The 19,503-nt window shown below is 52.8% G+C and overlaps 1 protein-coding gene across 1 annotated transcript in view; it reads right to left on the bottom strand.

Annotated features, from left to right (window-relative positions):
• The window catches only part of CSMD1 (CUB and Sushi multiple domains 1), a 687,628-nt gene that overhangs the window by 661,373 nt on the left and 6,752 nt on the right, over positions 1 to 19,503 (bottom strand). The window contains exons 3-4 of the mRNA XM_045821269.1: positions 13,206 to 13,280; positions 12,766 to 12,982 (exon numbers count right to left, since the gene is read on the bottom strand). Of these exons, the coding sequence (XP_045677225.1) occupies positions 12,766 to 12,982; positions 13,206 to 13,280 (292 nt within the window). The remainder of the gene's footprint in view (positions 1 to 12,765; positions 12,983 to 13,205; positions 13,281 to 19,503) is intronic.

Raw genomic sequence — 19,503 nt, 5'->3', positions numbered from 1 at the left:
GGCTCCACGAGAAACACCTTGTTCAGAAGGAGACCGGGCCCCAGGGAAGAGCCGGGGGCGCTGCCGATGGGCCGAAGGCTGGCTTTGTTTACCTTCGAGTTGGGGCCCCAGCAGACTGAGTCAGAGGCTGACACCTGGCAGAAAACCCTTTCTTGCAGGCACCGCCCCCCACCCTGCGGGCAGCACGCCCCCTGGAGAGGGGGCTTGGTGGGCGAGGGACAGGCCCCGGCGCCCGGGACCAGGAGCCGCCTCCCTCGCTCCTTGCCCACAGGCTCGTAACTGAATTCCCCCTCCCCCCCCGAGCCTGAGCCCCTCATTGCTGGGTAAGATGACTCACGTGGAAGAGTCTAGAACATAGAAACACCGACCCTAGAAACCGCCAGCCGAGAGTGAGCTGAACGTGACTCGCACACACGTGCACACTCGCTCACACACCCAGTCCCAGAGAGTAAGGCCCACACTTTCCCGAAATACTCAGCAGAGCCCTAGCTGAGCGGTCCAGTTGGCTGGAGCGTTGTCCCGTACACCCGAAGGCTGTGGGTTCGATCCCCAGTTGGGGAGCAGCATACGGGAGGCAACTGGTGGATGCTTCTCTCTCCCCCTGCCTCTCTCTCTAAAACCAATAAAACATACCCTCCAGTGAGGATTTAGAAAAATATTCAATGGAGCTGGAAGAATACAGTTTCTCCCCTAAGAGGATATTTTAAAATACAACCTACCTACAGCATTTACAATGCATTCATCTTACTAAAAATCAAATAATGAGCTTTCTTTTAAAACAATAATTTTGTCTTACATGGAAACTAAGGGCTAAATATTTTCATTAAGGTACAAACTGTCCAATCTCAGTTAGTGTCCTAAAACGGTTCTAATTTCCTCTGATTTATCTGTAGAGCCATCATACTTGCGGCACAAAGTAATTTAGCCCGAACGTTAGCCCTGGTGGACTGTGATGACTTCACACTTGTTTCCAGATAAGAACGAGGGCCTATTCACCGCAGACCCGCAAACCCGTGCAATCTGCACGCTGCCCGCGCCCCCACAGCCCCACGAGGCACCACTCCCCGGGGCGCAGCAGAGAGGAACGCACTTCCCTATCCCAAATCCACGACTGCGTCCGGACCCTCGGTGCAAGGAGGGACACTGAAGTGATGTGTGTGTGTGTGTGTGTGCACAAGCGTGCATTTGCACACCTACCTGTGGGCACATACATACACGAGCATATACAGCTCAGCACAGAAGCTAACGTATCACTAAACGGTCTCTTCGCATCAGACACACGCAGCGTCTCCCCCAAAGGCTGCGTCGGCACGCAGACACACGTAGCCCGTGACAGCGGCGGTACTCACCGGCGGCACCACATGCGACAGTTTCTTAGACACGCAGACCAGTTTCCTCAGTTAGCAGGTCACAGCCATGCGGCTGCTTGGAAGTCTCCAATCCTTAATTATAAGGTCACCAAAATACTATGGGGTCACTTAGATTGTCCAGCCACTTTCTCTTGGTCAACAGACGGGGAGTCTTCGAGCGCTAACTGTGGGGCTTCGCACACCGCGGGCGGGAACTTCACTCGGGTCCAGAGGAGCACCAGAGCCCTGAGCGCGCGCACGGCCGGCAGGGCTGGGAGACGCCACCGCGTCACTCGGGCGCGCTCCGCGGCCGCACCGCTGCTGATTCCGTGACACCGTCAGTCCCGTGCTGCCAGGAGCTTCACGAGGAAATGCGACCCCCTCCCAGCGCTCCGCACTCGCGTGTTTCGGCCGTGTCCCCGCTGACACACCGGCCGCCCCCTCGCTGACGCGTCTCGTGTTTTGAAAGGGTGCTTGCTGGGCTGCGCCCGGTGGATCCACAGTCCCTCGGAACGTGTCTCTCTCGCCTTTCTAAGCTTACACGGGGGATCTAACCTCACGTATTTCCAAATGGCGATGTAAACGTGTGTGTGTGTGTGTGTTTACACATCACTCTTTGTTCTGACAATCCCTGAAACAATCTTGGAACGAAAGAAATGGAATTCTACCCCACGGTCTGGAGGGTTCTTGCTCCCAGTGTGGCTGGTCAGAGCCCCGGGGGCCTGGAAGGCATCCTGCAAAGGGCTCCCTCTGTTGGCAGTGGAGAGAGACTCCGAAGCCAGCCCTCCGGGATGCCTTGTTTCCGTGGTCAGGCCCCACCCCCCCAGACAGGTGAGGGCTGTGCGCCGGAAACAGCACCAGCACGGCCGATCCTCCCACATGCTCACCCCGAACTTCTAGGGGACGCCCCGTCCCGGAAGGAGCAGAGCTGCTGCCCGCCGCCCATCCCTCCGCTGCCCCTGGCGGTCACACAGCTGATGGGAGTGGGCGAGACAACCGCCCATGTTCCCTGCAGCCCAAGGGCGCCGGCCACTTAATTCTCATGCAAAAACATCATCATTTTGAGGTGGTTACGAACCAGTCTTTCTTATGCACCCTCTGTATCGAAGACCTGAGCTACACTCACCAAGTGGAAAAGCTCCTCTCATTGCTGCAGGGAATGTTTGTGATATCACTGTGTTACCACTGTTTGTGATAAAAGGGAGTTTTCACAGGCTATGTTCAGGGGACTACAGTTAAACAAAATTCTAAGGTGTCAGAAACAGGGCCTAGCAGCTAATAAGAGCCCACCCCAACCCCCTAGACCATCGCCAGCAAAACTGGTCACAAGTCAATGTGTGTTAACTGGATAAAAAACCAGCACCGATCTTTTAAAAGGTTCATAATTTGGTGGCTTCTTATTTCTGTAGGCTTACTCTCGGTCAGTGTGTCTTCGAACAGTGTCCGGGATCTATAGAAACCGTTCAGAATATGCTGATTCACCGACGACAAGGTCACCACCACATGCCCCTGGACTTGATGTTTCACAGACTGCCCCACTGCCAAGGGCCATGGGAGAGGCTCCTGTCCACTATGACAAAACGAAGGACTGCAGACCACCACAGTTGTCTTCTCTGTGACCGACTGGACCCCCTCCCCGATCCAGAAAGATTCGTCTTACAGGACTCAAGTCCAGCTCTTGTGAACAGCCTTCCCTAGCCACCCTTCTGGGGACACGGCTGAGCCTGAGGAGTCTAGGGATCTCCTGAGAAGTAGGAACTTCGGGGGCCCTGGCGTCACTGGGGGGACAGGTCTAGCCAGGTGGTCTGCAATGAGGCCGCCTCGAAAAGGCAGACAGACTTCCAGAAGACTTTAGCAGAAAAGTGTCCAAGACTCAGATATAGTGTTATTTCTATGCTAGAGCTTATTTTCTTAAAGATTTTATTTATTTATTTTTAGAGGGGAAGGGAGAAAAAGAGGGGAGAGAAACATCAATGCATGGTTGCCTCTCGTGCGCCCCCTACTGGGGACCTGGCCCACAACCTAGGCCTATGCCCTGACTGGGAATAGAACCAGGGACCCCTTGCCACGGCAGGCCAGCACTCAACCCACTGAGCCACACCAGCCAGGGCTAGAGCTTATTTTATATACTGGTTGGGGAGCTGGGCCAGAATCTCAGGGAAGTTCTGTGTGCATTTTTTCCCCAATTCTTATTAACTTTTACAGCCAACAGACGCACATTTTTGACGGTCTGCTGAGCCCCCTGGCTGGAAGCACCGCCTCGGGAAGCAGGTAAAGTACTTGCTAGATCTCAGCCGGGCGTGCCTGCAGCTAGGGAGGAGGCCCAAACGCAGCCATGGAGCACACCTCACACTCAGAACTGGGGGGGGGCGTCGTCACGAGCTTCCTGGGGTCGCAGAGAAGCCCCAGGTGTATCTCCGACATGGCTTTTCTGAGAAAGTATCAATCAGAGTGTTCCCCGTGACCTCACAGAGAGTCGACGGCGTTTAAAACAGAGCGTGCACGCGCCGAGAGAGATGCCGGGGCTGGAGCCCAGCCCTCACGAAGGGCGCTGCGGGAGCAAGTCCCCGGGGTTTATTTCTAGCAGACCCGGCGCACGTGTCGGTGGTGTCGGAGGGAGGGTGAGTGATGCCGTTCTGTTTCCAAATGCGTCTCCCGACGCACCTCCCTGCTCCAGGGCGCCCTCCTCACAGCGGTGCCGGCCACACACTCAACGACACATGGCCCTTGGGGTTTTGATCGCCTTCTGTTCTGGGTTCAAGGCACAGAAGGAAACCACCAGTGGCCCCTTGCTTCTCCTCTGGGAGCGAAGGCAGAATGTCCAGATTATCCGTTTTCCCGAGGTTAATTGTTCATTTTTTAGACTGGGACATGTTGGGCTATCGATACGTTATAACGTTCTCGACTGGATGAAATGGTGAGTTTAATGCCGCACGGCATGCCGCAGACGAAGGCCATCGCAGGTGCTTGCTCGGGGACCGACAGCGTAGCGCCAGCACTGGCTTTCAGTTCGGAGTGGGCTTCTGCTCTCCCCGTGGAAGGACTAACTCGGGCTCACGGGGAGAGCCCACTGGGTGTGTCAATCACAAGCCACCGCCCTACCTGCGGCCTGAACTGCCCTCTGAGCCCCGCCCCCGCAGCTGGAGCCAGCATCCAGGCGCCTGGGAGTCATCCACTCCTAACTCCTCCCCTGTCCCTGCATGCACTCAGCGTCCCTGTCACAGGGGGCTCCCCGGTGACCAGGTAAGAGGGACACGTTGATAAACAGTCTGGGGACGGTGGTCCTCCTGCCTCGATGGCACATCCTTCTCCACTCCCTTCCCAAGAGGGAGCTCCGGGCGAGCCAGGCGATTCTGTCACCTGGGTTCGGTCACCTGGGTTCCGTCACCTGGGTGCCGTCACATGGAACTCCATGTCACCGGTCAGGTGCGGAACATGTTCTGTCAGGGGTTAAATAATTCCATAACAAAGCAAGTCATTTGCTTCATTATTTTGAGACAAATTATATGGATAGCATAACTCTTACTAAGCTAGTAAGATAAAAACGTTCCATAAGAAGAATAGAATTATGTTTATATACTGGGAAATTTGAATAGATGGCTAAAAGAGGTATAATTATGGAGAGTTCACAAACACTGATTTTCCCCTACACCTTTCATTAAATTGTAATGACTATGGGTGAATTAATAAAATAAGAAGTGTTGCTGTTTGCTGAGTCGTGTTTTCAGTGATGGGAACGTGGGATTTCCCTTTTGTGACAGCAGGTCTCTGCGGTTCCGGGTCAGCTGCGCCTGGTGTCCAGAAGGTGATTTTAGGCAGAGCCCAGGAATGTTTGAAACACCAACTACTAAGTAAAATTAAATATGTGAATGACAACTACTCTAATAAACATCTATTCTGCTTTAAGAAATATAGAATATGTCTATATGTATATAGCTCATATATATATACACATATACAACAAATATTCCTACATATTATGTACTTTGGAAAGTTAAGTGCCTTGCATGAAGTCTAAAATCTGGAGGATGGTCTGGGTGGTGCTTTCTGCAATGCAATAACGGCGCAGGTGTGGGAGAGCTGATGGAAGACACACAGCACACTCCGGTGGCACAAAAGAGGGTCAAGGTCACACAGGGTGCATCCTCTGAAGACGATAGTGTCAAATGAGGGAGGAGCTGACACAGAATTGCCGGGAACTCCACATGGTCAACGCGTTCTCCTTAGTACGCCGTATGTCGGAGATAAAATCATAAGACGAAATAAAAAAAAAGTGTGCCCTGTTAAATTAGTGCAAGACAGTGGAACACAGGTCAAGTAGTACACAGAGGGAAGCTTATAGCTTTAACTATTGATCTTATAGAAGAAGCAAGAGCTAACTCAGTGACCTCACATTCTGCCTTGAAGTGCTCGGAAAAAGAAGAGCAGAATCAACCAGAATGGACAGAAGGAGGGAAATAAGAAAAAAAATGACTAAAATAGAAAATAGATAACTGGGAATATAACAAAGCCAAAGTTTGGACTTCGAAAAATCAAGAAAATTTATATGCCCTTAGCTAGAAAGAAAAAAAAAAGAGGAAGGGAATATAAATCACCAATATTAAAATGAAAAATAATTTATTACCACAGGCTCTATGGACCTTAAGAGGATTTAAATAACACTATTAACAACTTTTTACCAACACATTTGATGAAACCGATTAAGTGGCTAAGTATCTTTAAAAATGCAATTTACCAAAACTGACACCAGACGAAATAGAAAATCTAAATAGCACTAAATTGAGAGATGTTTCTCTGTTGAAATTTGTCAAAAAAAAAATAACAGCGACATCATACAAATTTTCAAGCCATGGAGGAGAGGGGAACACGGCTGTACCCCATTTTCTGAGATCACCCCAACTCTTAGAGCAAAACCCAGAAGAGATTACAGAAAAACCACACACCCAAATCACTCGGGTGCATACAGAGATTCTTAATAAAATATAACAAGTTCAACCCAATGACATAGAAAATAATATCTGATGACCAAGTACACTTTATCCTAGAAAGCAAGTTTAGATTCACATCGAAAATACTAAAGAATGTAACTGACCATATTACTAGGAAAAAATAAAAGAGATCATGATTTAAAGGGAGGCAGGAAAACCAGTTCACAAAATTAGCTGTATTGGTAATAAAGCCCTCAGCGAACTGGTAATGGCAGAAAACGCTCTCAAACTGATAAAGAACGTTCACGGAAAATGCACACAGTCAGTGCACCAGCCAAGGTCGGGTCAGGTTTCTGCCACAGCCGCCACCTGGATGGGAAAAGTGACCGCGAAGACCGGTTCCCCAGGTGTGCTTCTCCCAGCACACCTTGGCTGAGCGTTACGTGGTGCTGGCAGGCAGAAAAACAAAAAGTGTGATGTTCCATAGTTTTATTCCACGCCAGCCCGAACAGGTCTGAGTCTTTAACAACCATCCTCTGAACTCGAAGAACTCAGGGCCTTACCTGACGGCATCTTTTAATTTTGAGACAAGAAGGGGGGAAACGCATGTGCAGAGAATAAACCACAAAGAGAAATTATAAAATACGCAGAAACCTGAACACAGGAACAGCAGAAGTTGAGGGCAGCCACGCCTCTGAGGCTGAGAGGTGCCCAGGGTGGGTGGGTGATGATAGAGAGGGCAGCCCCGCCCACCACCGTCCGGCCTGCGGGGGAGGGGCAGCGAGGGTCCCGGTCCAGAGGTCCAGCAGGGCTGGGTCTGCCTGCGTGCTGTTGACCTTCCTGGAAAACCGCCCCAGGGGACCCCGCTAAGCTGCAGAGCGAACGTGAGGCCCCCGGGTGTCCCACAGGGCTGACAGCCGAGTGGCACCGAAGCGGGGAGGCCCCCCCACCCCCCACGCCCGCTGCAGCAAAGGGGGCGTGGCTCGCAGGGGGCACCACCAGTTTCACGCAGTGGGGGTCAAGGGCAGAGGCGGAGCCGGGAGGTGACACTGGCTGCCTGCGCCACAGCTCATCGTCCCTAACAGTCAGCACTGCCCGGTGTCCCGACCCGAGGCAGAGACACCATGTCCGCCTCTCCGCAGCGCTGTCCTGCGGGTGCCCGTCATCCCGACACGGCCCCAAGAGAGACGGCCGGCCCCCTTCGCAGATAGGACTGTTCTCGCTTCCAAAGAGTCCCCACGGGGTCATCAAAACTGCCACTAGAACGAAGCACTGCATTTAGAAGCGTTTCGGGGTACTACGTTAACATAAGACAGGTGACTTGTACTTTTGTAAACAATTGCAATGAAATTTTAATAAACGACTAAAATGAAATTCGAAAAACAATGGCTTTTATAATAGAAACTAAAAACTAAAAGTTATAAGGAATGAATCTAATTGAACATTTTCTGAGAGAAATGAAGGAAGACCGAAATAAAGGGAGAGAGATTTTACAGATACATGTTGGAAAATTCTATTGTTGAAATGGTAATTTTTTTCCCAAATTCATAGACTCAAAGCCATCCCACTGAAAACCAGATTTTTATAGACATTGACAGGCTGGTTCTAAATTATTCAAAATGCCAGGGGGCTAGAATAACCCAAACACATGCACGAAAGAAGCAAGTTGCAGGAGCTACTCTACGTGATTTCAAAACTCGAGAACTTTCCCAAACGGAGCGAGAACATTTATGAAAAATGTATCGTGACGGCGAAGCGTCAGGCAAGATCGGGCCGGGAGACAGGGAGCAGAGCGGCCACTGGAACAGGGAGAAGTTAACGCAGAGTGATTTGTAAGCAGCATTCTTTGCAGACTTGGTTTGGACAAGCATGACTGTGTGTGAGTAGGCAGGAACATATGAGTTTGTTTTTACATGTGCTCGTTTTTACTTCTTACAACCTTGACCGCTGAGTAGGTGTGCGTCTGTAGCTACCACAGTCAATCCAGCAAGAAGACACGCAGACCGATGAGACAGAAAAGTGTGCAGAAGTCCTTCCTCACGGGCACCGGGAGCTGGGTTTGACCACGGTGCCATGTCAGTCAGATGAGAAAGAGAAACTCTTTTCAACAAATGCGGTCAGATCGCCGGGATGTTAAAAACATGGGCGTCAACACTTGTCTCACACAAAAAATCAACCTTATAAGAATCGAAGCATTGTCAAAAATGGTTCCAAGACAAATGGGTATCCACATGCAAAGACAAAAATGTATAACCTTAATTCCCACTATGTAAAAAATTAGCTCAAAAGGCAACACGGACCTACGATGAGGGGCTGGACTACCGACTTCTAGAACAAAACATAGAGGAAAATATCTGGGACCTCGGGGTCCGCACGCATTTCTGACATTTTGCAGAAAACCATAAAACAAAAATAAAAACACTGATAGATTAGACTCAGACTGGATTAAAAACAGGTACCATTCAAAGTGCACCATTCAAGAGAGGAATCTGGGAGAAGCTATCCGTAACACGTACTGTGTGTCACTGGAAGATTTTCACCGACACCTCGGAAGGAAGCCGTGGGAATGACCGCGCAGCACACGCACAATACTACCCCCATACTAGAGACGCCCTACCCCCCCCCCCCACCGTGTGATGGAATTTCAAGGTGGGGCCTTTGGGAGGTGCTGGGCCGTGAGGGCGGGGTCCTCACCAGTGGGGGGACTGGCCCCAGGAGTCCTGTGAAGACGCAGTGAGAGGCCGCCACCTGGGAGCCAAGACGAAGGCCCTCTTGGACTTCCGGCCTCCAGGACCGGGGCAGAGATGTCTGTGAGCCCCAACCTCCCCTCCCCAGACCGCGGCGTCTGCTGAGATGCCGAACCGGGCTGAGACTCGGGGGGAGGAAATGGGGAAGGTGGAAGGGAGCACGTAGTTCGCAGTCAAATTGCAGAGCCCCCTGGATATCAGAGGGGTGTGTCCTTGAACTGTCCACCTCACTGTCAGAGCAGGAGGGGCACGGAACTGGGACAGACGTCTCCGGTCAGAGAGGGGCGAGCTCGGGCAGGGAGGGCAGGGCACTGGGGTCCTAGTCGAGGGGCGGCCCGCCTGCCAGGGACCGGGGGCATGTTCTGCGAGGGCTGCAACAGGTCGCAGCTAATGACCAGACGATGCAAGGTCCAGAGGGCAGGGTTTTGCGACCACAAGGCTTCCCACACCCCCGTGTGGGAAGCAAGGGGAGAGGCAGGGTCGGCAAAGGCCGGGGACAGAAACGCAGCAGGGACATGACGGCTCTCGAACGGGAGTGGCTTTAACTCCAGGAAACTCAACGGAGTTCGATTCCTCACTGTGAGCCACATCTTTTTTCTTGTGCTTAAGAGAAGTCTTCCCTTACGTCTCAAAATCTACATGTTAAATTTCAATTTGCTGATGGAGGCAAAAGTCACTTATGTGTTTGTGTATTTTTAATATAATAGTCCAAGATGATAACACAAATTGTGCATTATCTCTCTCCCGTCAAAGAATCTTTAATAGAGTGAATAATACATGCTGCATTAGAGAGCAAGTTACGATGTAACCATCAACACTGCTAGCCTCCAAATTCTATGTTTTGCTATTTTGGGATTAAATCTAAGTCTTAAGCTATTTAGAAAACTATTTCTTATTGTGGCTAAACAAAAGAAATTTCTTTATAATAAAATGCTCAAGTTGTTTCAAAAGAACAGCTATTGATTTTTTTGCTGGTGCACCTTCTGCCTCTGAAGGCACCTCTGGGCGACAGCGAGACCACAGAGCCCAGGACAGCGTTGGCGGCAACCGCCGGGGTGGGACGGCGCATCAGCAGCTGGCGCTTGAACCCTCAGACAAAGGGGTCCTTCATTCGAACCCCAGACCTCCTGTGAGTGTTGCATGTTAACTGTGTGGGGGAAGTCAACCACCGGCCCAAGGTTCAACAGGAAACAAATAACGTCAGAGTCTCCCTGTAAGGAGAATTTACTGCTAATTCTAACTCTTCCACCCGTCAGCTGCTGTGGAAAGGTTGCAACCTTCTCAGTGTCGGCTCCAGCAACACGCCGGCTCTTACTCCCCGTCCTCGTTTATTCCGTCTTGTAGGAGTGAGACCCACAGCGCCCAGCGGCCCCTGGAGGAAGCCTGTTTCCCACGGGCCCCGCCCGCCTCTGTGGCCCCTACCCGGGCCAGTGGCGTCTGGGTACGGAGCGGTCCCCACACACTCACAGAGCACCCATGCAGCGAGGCGTGCTGAGCGCAGTGACAGGGGGGAGGTGGTGCAGTTTCGTGGGGGGTAGGAGCATCTCCCTCACCTCGCAGGGGTGTCCAAACTTTGGGCGTCTCTGGGCCACACTGGACGAAGAAGAGTTGTCTTGGGCCTCACATTAAATAAATACATTGTGACACGTAATCACAAAAAATCTCATCACGTTTTAATTAAATTACAATTTTGTGTTGGGCTGCATTCACAGCCATCCTGGGCCACAGGTTGGACACCTGTGCTTTAAGGACAAGAACTGGGCAGAAGTGTGGCCTATTGGTCCTCTGCCCCAGATGAATAAACTAGACGTAACAGTGCATGGACCTAAAACGTTTCTCTCTTGTCAGCCTCCCCTGCTTTCCCCGGTGCAAATATCGGTGAGTGTTGGGAGTGTGGCGGCACCCGTGAGACTCACCAACGCTCACGGAGCTCCCTGGGGCACAGGTGTCGGTTCAGACACCGTTCACGGGGCCTCAGGCGACGTGCGCCCAGTCCCAGCCTTCCGACCTTAGTGCACCCGGTGCTGACGCCGGCACCTCCCCAGCCGGGCAGGGGGCTGGTCCCTACGCTTTGTCGCTCTCACTAACCCAGAAAGGGAACGTCATGTCACCGTAAGAATATAAGAGGACAGTAGGCTGTCCAAAAACAGGTAGTCTATCCCGTTAATATTTCAGAGAAGGTTCCTCTAGAGGAGGATAGAATGAAAGGACCTGGAAACGAGAAGAGGTTTTTAAGAGGACTTGTTTGTTAGGCCTTTTTTCACACCGGAAAGAGAGAGAGCTCCTTCTAACACGAGGTCACGTGGCTTGACCTGCGAATAAACTGTATTCTCCTTTTTGCCATCGCTCTCGGCAGTTCCTAATACAATTCTCTGTATCATCACAACGGACCGCTGTCCCCAGCAGCATCGCTTATTTGGAATAAAGGCGCACAAGCGACTGGTCCTCAGCAGAGCGGCCGAGAGGACAGGAACGCCTGCGCGGCAGGAGCGAGGGCAGCTACGCAGCCAGCGTGTGCAAACAAACGCCCACGTGCAGGGCCGTGCACCTTCGCCGGGGAGAGCCAGCTTCCCCAGGGGCTCCGGGGGCCAGCTGCGTGCCACGCGGCGCAGGAGCAAGGGCCGGCGGAGAAGCACGTCTACACACGGATGGCGGGCGTTCGCCGGGGGGTGATCCAGAACACACTAGAAGGTGTTTGACACCATAAATAAAATGCAAATAAAGCATGCTTGGAATGTGCTAATATATTCAACACCCTAAATAAACAATAAATACATATTTCTATATTAGGTAAGTGTACAGATATCATTATACAGCCTTAGAGTTGGAGGTTTTTCTCAGTCTCCACAGTTACGACCAAAATTCCTGTTCTGTGTGCATTGGCGCCAACCCTGGCATCTCCGTCATTTCCTTTATCCGAACAGTAGTTTCTCCTGCCCACTGTCAACTTTTCTACGTGACACCATACAGCCCCAAACTTCGTTTCTAGTCAACGCTAAATGTTAACACCAGAGCATAAGGCTTTATTTGCAAGTATGTATATACTTAAATATGTTCATCAGGTTAGCTGAGAAACTCTGATTTCTTGGAAAAGATAGTCCTTTTTCTTTTGCAAAATAAAAAAAAAGAATAGTTGTACAGGTGCAATTTCTCACATTGACAAATAAAACACGTAACTTAAAACCCATCCAGAACACATTTTTCTTTCTTCAGGGTGAAAATCATAGATCAATAGAGAAAACTAAGGGGGAACGGCATACATCATGCACTGAGTAAAACAAAAATTCTCCCAGGACCGCCGCCGTCTTTCATGTCTCTCCCACCTCCTGTGTTGTTGTCATTGAATGTTTTCTCGAACACAAAGGCTGCTTTTGTTTTTTCCTGAATTGTGCTCTGAGTACTCAGCCGGACTCATTTGTCTTTGTGTCATTTCTCGCCAAGCCACCGTGGCTTAAAAACAATGGGACCTGATCATGTTGCTGCAATTACCTTGACGACGCCGCGCGGTGGACCCCGAACACTCTGGTGTTCGCCAGCGAAGTCCACCATCGCTTTCAGGGAGAAGTTACGTTTTTAACCATTGAAGGATGGCGTGCGCACCTACGGCTTTTTCTTTTACAGGGGCTAGAGAAAATGTTCTTTCCTTCCAATGAAATTCAAAATACCAGCTCCAGCGACGCCTCGGAATCTAAGTCAAACAGGGCTCCGGCCTCCGCGCGGGGGTGGAGCACGGACACTCACCTCACTTTCAGGTTGCCCTGCTGCAGCTGGCCGTCGTACACGGACAGGATGTCGAAGTCCTCCTCCAGCGCGAAGGTGTGGAAGGACAGCTGGATGCGGTTGCGCTCCCCGGTGAGGACGATCCAGGTGCAGTTGGCGTAGTTGGGGTAGCCGTGCGGGAACCCGGGGCTCTCGATGGTGCCGTTGGGGCCCTGGACCAGCCCCCCGCAGCTCTGACCTGGAAACAACGAACACACACGCGAAAATCGGTCAAACATCGGCACAGTATTTTGGCTATTGTTAATCTATGATTTTAAAAATATTTTCCAACTAGTTTTCCAGTCTTTACGATGACGTATTTTGTGGTCCTTCATGGCGGGGGGCGGGCAATAGTGGGTTCCCAGTTGTGAGTGTGCAGAGCAGTTTACTCTTGTCCCAGTGCTGACTAATCACCGCATTACTTTCCACAGTCGCCACTGCCTCCCCACTGCTGGCCCACCGCACTGAACGGTAAAGCGCAGTAGTCTCCTCCAGGACTAAAAGACAGAGAACAACAACAACACAAGAGTGCCGAGAGGACAGAGAAGGAGCATGTAGGACATTTGCAAGGTCATATTGGAGCGGGACCTTTCTGGTAAATCACAGAACTCCTACGAGGATCTCCTGCGGAAAGGTGGGCACCCGGGAGATTCGCAAGAGCCACGCACCGGGCCCCCCAACTGCACTCCAACCCCGAGACACACTCTAAAGCCCCGCCTTCCCAACCCACCCACCCGCCTCCCTTCCGCCTCCGTCCTCCACCTGCCTGCTTCCGCCGCTCTGCCACCTGCCTCCCCGCCCCAGGGGCTCCTCCCTGCAGATATGCCCAGGGACACGCTGATCTGGACCCTCCTGTGCTGGAGCCCGCTCCATCCCACTGCTGCCCCTCACAGTGGGCCTGCCGCGGCCACCGCTGCGTCACCCAGGCTGACAAAGAGGAGCAGGGACCAAGATCGAGACGGGTGGATCATCCGAACTGCCCGCAGGAACGCACTTGAGTCCCGTGAACTACAAATATTGCCCCCGTGAGAGGGGACAAAGGAACCCCGTCTGATCGTCCCAGCATGAGTGTGTCCGAGGTGGGCCCCGAGGGGCCCCAAACCCCGTTTGCAATGCTTCACTGCTTCCTCGCCTGGCCGCTGCCCACCAGCGGGCTTACGCGAATCTACATGTTCTGTTTGATTTTATTGTTTTAATTAAAAAAATCATTCATGTATTGGGGTGACGCTGGTTAATAACATTACGCAGGTTTCAGGCATACGATTCTATTACACATCACCCGTAGGTTGTGCTGTGCGCTCACCGCCCCAAGTCCAGTCCCCTTCTGTCACCACGCGTCCCCTTTACCCCCTCCTACCGCCCCGCCCCCCTCCCGTCTGGCGGCCACCAGACTTCCGTCTGTGTCTGTGAGTTCCGTTTTCTCAACCCCTTCATCTTCTTCAGCACCCCCCGAAGCCCCTCCCTCCTGACAGCTGTCCTGTTTATCTCTGAGTCTATTTCTACTCTGTCAGTTCATTTTGTTCACGAGGGTCCTCATGCCCGGGAAAGCACGTGGTGTTCGTCTTTCTCGTTGCTTAGCAGGACGCCCTCCGGGCCCATCCGTGCTGCTGCAAAAGGTGAGGTTCCCTTCATTTTGCGGACGTGTGGTCGTGTTTCATCGTGTGGATGGACCACAGCTTTTTTATTCACTCAGCTGCCGATGGGCCCGTGGGTGCTTCCAAACCCTGGCCGTTGTAAACAACGCTGCGCTAAACACAGGGGCGCATGTACCCCCCCAAACCAGGGTTTCGGGTTGCTTTGTGGTTCATAGCCAACATTTGTAAAGAACTTACTCAATGCAACACCAAAGAGACGAAACAAATTCATTAAAAAATGGGCAAAGGACCTGAACTTAAATGTTTTAACAATAATAATAAGAATAATAAGAAAGTTTTTAAGAAACCCAGGGACATGCAGATTACTGCATGCAATGTATGTACCCGAACACGTGTATTATCCCAGCCTTTATTATTGGAAATATAAAATCATTTCCACCTGCATTTTACACTTAAAAATTTTTCACAGTAGTAGCTCTCAGTGAGTGCAACTTGTTCGCAGTAATATTATCAAACGTTGGTGGGGGCGTGCTAAATCTTCATAAAAAAAGGCTTAATGAAAGGGATTTATGAGTTTAAAACCCAAGAACTAATAACCCCATTTTCCACTGAATTTAAGTCTAAGAATAACCCTGTAACAAGTGGATATTAAAGCTGTGGGATTTTGAAAGGTCTTTAAAAAAAGAAACAGCTTTCCTGGTTTATCTAGCAATTCTCGCTTCACTGTAAATCAAAAACTGAAGCTTTGATTTTATACATTGGAGGAAAAAAATAAACAAATTCAACAGAAGAAGTGTCAGGTGGAAAGCACGCACTGCTGTGGACCCGTCATGGTGTGACAGACGAGCAGAAACGGACATGTTCTCCGAGGAATAACATCCAGGCGGTGTTTGGGGACCAATTAGCACAGCGCGTTTTGCAGGATGAGTCACTTCTGATCCCTGGATGGACTTCTGCACAGGCCCCGTTAAAAACGTTCGAACATCTCAAAAGTCCCCTGACAGGTCCGGGGAGACTGCATGTGGCAGTGAGCCCAGGAGTTTCTGAAGGATCGATTCCTGAGGAACACTGTGATGTGGATGGGCTGAGCCAGAGACACCCGAGACAGCGTGGAGGGAGAATGAAACAGGAGGCTTTTTTGTTAGGATTTTATTTATTTATTTTTAGAGAGGGAAAGGAGGGAGAAAGAGAGAGAGGGAGAGAAACATCAATGTGTAGTTGCTGGGGGCCGTGGCCTGCAACCCAGGTATGTGCCCTGACTGGGAATCGAACCTGTGACACTTTGGTTTGCAGCCTGCGCTTAATCCACTGAGCTACGCCAGCCAGGGCGAAATGGAAGACTTCATGCCACTTAACAGCACGAGTTACTCTAAGGCCACAGTAACCCAGGCGGTGTCCCGTCCGTGCGACCCTAGACGGAGAGCTGAGGGGACGGAGCAGAGAGCCCCACAGACATACCCGCACGGGGGGACAGGGGTCTTCCCGACACACGGGGCTGCCGATCACCAGCCGGGTGGAAGAGGCGTCAGGACCCCCCCAGTGCGCACGGACCTCCGTCCCCGATGAACGCACACCTTCCCGTAAGGTGTGAAACGGCGGCACTTCCGGACAGAAACAACGGGAAAAACACCTCCGCCGCTGTGCAGTGAGCAAGGGTGTCTCCGACGGAACACCCAGAGTCACTGTAAAAGGAAAGAAGGCAATACATAAAAGTAAACAAAACAATAAAGGTAACGGGTGGTGAGGCACTCCGGAAAACAGGGCGTATTTACCACGCGCATGTTCAACGAGTGACGTATTTGTGACACGGCGAAGAAAACCCCCGAGTCAGTAAGAATGAGGGAACACCCGGGCAGACGCTGGTCACGGGCGGCTGGAGATCCGGGGTCAAAGGAGCATGTTCCTCTGCTGGGAAGGGCCCGGCCGGCCGTGGAGGGGGGAGGCACGACCCTGCAGCTCTGACCCCCGTCCCCGGGCCGGGGCCGGCTGCCCTCCCCTGTCCTGCAGCTGGAAGGAAAGAGCAGCTTGAGACAAAAGAAAACAAAACCGATTTCTTTGGTCCCTCTTTTTAGGAACAAGCCCCCACCTCCTAACGCCCGTTCACCCCCTGCCACGCTCGGTCCCACCAGGAACGTGCAACAGTTCTGCTATTTAGTCAGTATCTCCAGCCTTATGAAAACGCCTTGATTTCAGTCAAAAACACCCCGTATGAAAACAACCGCCTGCATGAGCGATGGCCCCACAGCGGCACTGCCCAGCGCGCCGCAGGGTAGCAGCACCGTGTGACCTCTGTGCCAACGCCGCGCTGGAGGGCGCCCGCTGAGTGACCGCGCCCCCGGAGCCCTGGGTCTCGGCTTCTCAGGGTCCGCACCGGCTTCACGCTCCCTAACGCACTCGCAGCAGTCAAGGTCGATGCCACGTACTGCTGAATTACAGCTGTCTCCGAACGAAACCCCAAGCTGCACAGTGATTCTGATGGGTGTGTGTCAACGGTGGACCGCCTCTGCTCCCCATCGGCACCACGCCTGAGTCCAGGCACCCTGCTCGCCCTCTGTCTGGAATACAGACGGCTTCGGGGCGGCGAGGACTTCCAGCTGAATGAAGTGCGTCCGTGGGTGAGGGTGCACAGGTGGCAGACGGCATCGGTGCGCACTGTCGGGTCGCTCCCGCGCTCTCCCGTGACGACAGAGCTCGGGGCTTGCCGCCCCCAACCCCCACAGCGCACGCCGAAGTGTCAACCTCCCCTCGAACACCGTCCCCAGCGGAGACCCGAGCCCACCTGCCCTGGGGGGCCTCCGCCTCCGGGCGCCCACCCTGCGGGGCGCCGGCCTGGGACGGAGCGCTCGCGAACGCTCTACTAAGGGTTTCTTTGTCAGCGGCTCACATCTGCGCTGGATGTCAGCGTCAGCCTCGGGCGGAGCGTCAGAGCAGCAGAGGGTTTGAACTGGAAGCGATGCCAGTGAACAGACTTTTAAATCCTGCAAGTACAGTCACACATCAACATACTGCTCCGCGGGAGCTGGCTGTGAGGGCGTCTGTAAGTTGTGTTTCCCGAGGGCGGTGAACGAACCCACGGGGTTTGGGCGGTCATTTTGATCTGCTAGTGAATGCTCTGTTATCCTTACAGGGTTGAAAATGCAATTATTGCCGAAGAAAACGTCTGAGGGTCTTTCCACAGGGACCGATGACGGTAGTTACCTCCAAACACCACAGCCAGTGAGAGAATCGGAAGCACCCCCATACACAGCCTGGCACAAGTAACACCCCTTTAATGACAAAACCTTGTATTATAAAGTCATAAGCAGTAATTCTGTGGCATCGCAGTATCACATTCAGGCATACCCTATGCCACTGTAGGTGAAATGTTCAAATTACAACGATAAACTGTTGCGCCCGTATTATTTGTTACCCTGCCAACCACACTCAGGCCGGCCTTCCTCCTGCTGGTCAGTGTGTAAGTAGCATACATGTAGATTGCATGTACACCATAAACCCACATCAAACGGAAACAAACACATGCAAATGTACACACAGTTGTTTTTCTTTTCTGTAATTCACACAAACCACCATCACACAGTTCAGGGCACGCTGTAATTTTTAGGAAGCGGCGTACGGTGATGTTATATATCGATTCCGTCTCCGTGAACCTGGGGACTGATGGCTAAACCACCTAGCAGCGGAGTTAGGCCTCCTGAGATACTTGGTCTGAACCTGCAGCAGTGAGCAGAACGTTCCACTCGGGGACCCACAGGGCTGACTCAGTGTTGATGCCCCCCGGACCAGACACCCCAGCACCCCACGTCCGCACAGAGGGTTCCAGCCATCACGTGTCACTTCCAGTCTGTCATCGACTTCTGGCGCGAGGAGGGGGTGTTGTCACACACGTTTTCACACGGAGTCTCAGTCGCCCGTGACAGCAGGTCCGCGTGATTTCATGGGTGTGGAAATGAACTTGGAAGTGAGGGGGATCTTCTGACACCGAGCAAAACTGTCCGTCCCTCCAGGTCACAGCCGCAGCACCAGCGGCGAGCACCGTGCGGCCCGCGGCACACTGTCCGCCGCTGCAAGGACTTCCCGATCCCGGCGCCCATCATCGCAGTGACCCACTCCCACCACCCCGCAAGGCGGCGACGGCCCCAGAGATCCCGGGACTCTAGCCCCGGCCCTTCTTTGTAACGAATCGATGCCACGCGGGGAAAAGGGTACACGAAGCAGCATCCGCAAACGTAAGAACCACTCACAACCCCGTGGCCGAAGACAATGTTGCCGTCACCTTCCGACCACTTTCCTAGTCCACACTTCACGCTCTTCACGGGACGCCGTGTGGGCTGAGGTGTGATGGGTGGGCGGCGTGCTCCCACACCTCAGGCTGCCAGCCCGCACAGGAACCGGGCCGAGGCCGTGTCTCACTCGCTCGGCCGGTACCGCTCTTTGTTCGGGGAGGGTCAGGAGGTCGCCCTGCCTGGCGAGGAGACCCGGGACGACCTGAATCTCAGTGAGCAGCAGGGCTCCTGGTGGGCACACACGGCCCCCCCCCCCCCACCAGGCTGTGTGACAGGTTTCGGGAACCACAGGGGTCATCCTGTCCTGTGCCACGCCCCCTTCCGCTGTTCCGTGAACATGTCGCATACTTGTCCTTGAAAGTCAGTCGTGGTGTGGTGCGTATACACCCTGGGACCCTGCTCAGCCACGAGAAGAGGAGAAATACTGCCGTTTGCGACCACGTGGCTGGACCTGGAGAATACCACGCTACGGGCAGCAAGTCAGACAAGGACCACGTGGTCTCCCTCCTACGCGGGAGATAAAACTGAGAGCAACAACTGAACAAATGAGAAAAACGAATAAAACTCACGGGCACAGACAGCAGTAGGGTGGTGGCCAGAGGGAAGGGGGCGGGGGTACAGGGCACGGGGGCCCCACACGTGGTGACGGAAGGAGACTTGACTGCGGCCGGGGCACCGTGGTCTCCACTCGCACCGTTCGTTCTCTTTAGGGACAGAGGAGCAGCACCTGCGTGTAGGGGGGTCCAGAAGGTCAGCGTCAGGACCCCTCAAGTCTGCTGGTGGGAGCGGGCGTCTCCCGCTCAGGGCGGCGCCGCGTGGAGCGGCAGACACACCAGAGACGC

Source organism: Phyllostomus hastatus, unplaced genomic scaffold (assembly GCF_019186645.2).
Source record: "Phyllostomus hastatus isolate PE091 unplaced genomic scaffold, TTU_PhHast_1.1 phas_scaffold_46, whole genome shotgun sequence".
Taxonomy (NCBI): domain Eukaryota; kingdom Metazoa; phylum Chordata; class Mammalia; order Chiroptera; family Phyllostomidae; genus Phyllostomus; species Phyllostomus hastatus.
This window is presented reverse-complemented; position numbering and strand designations above follow the sequence as displayed.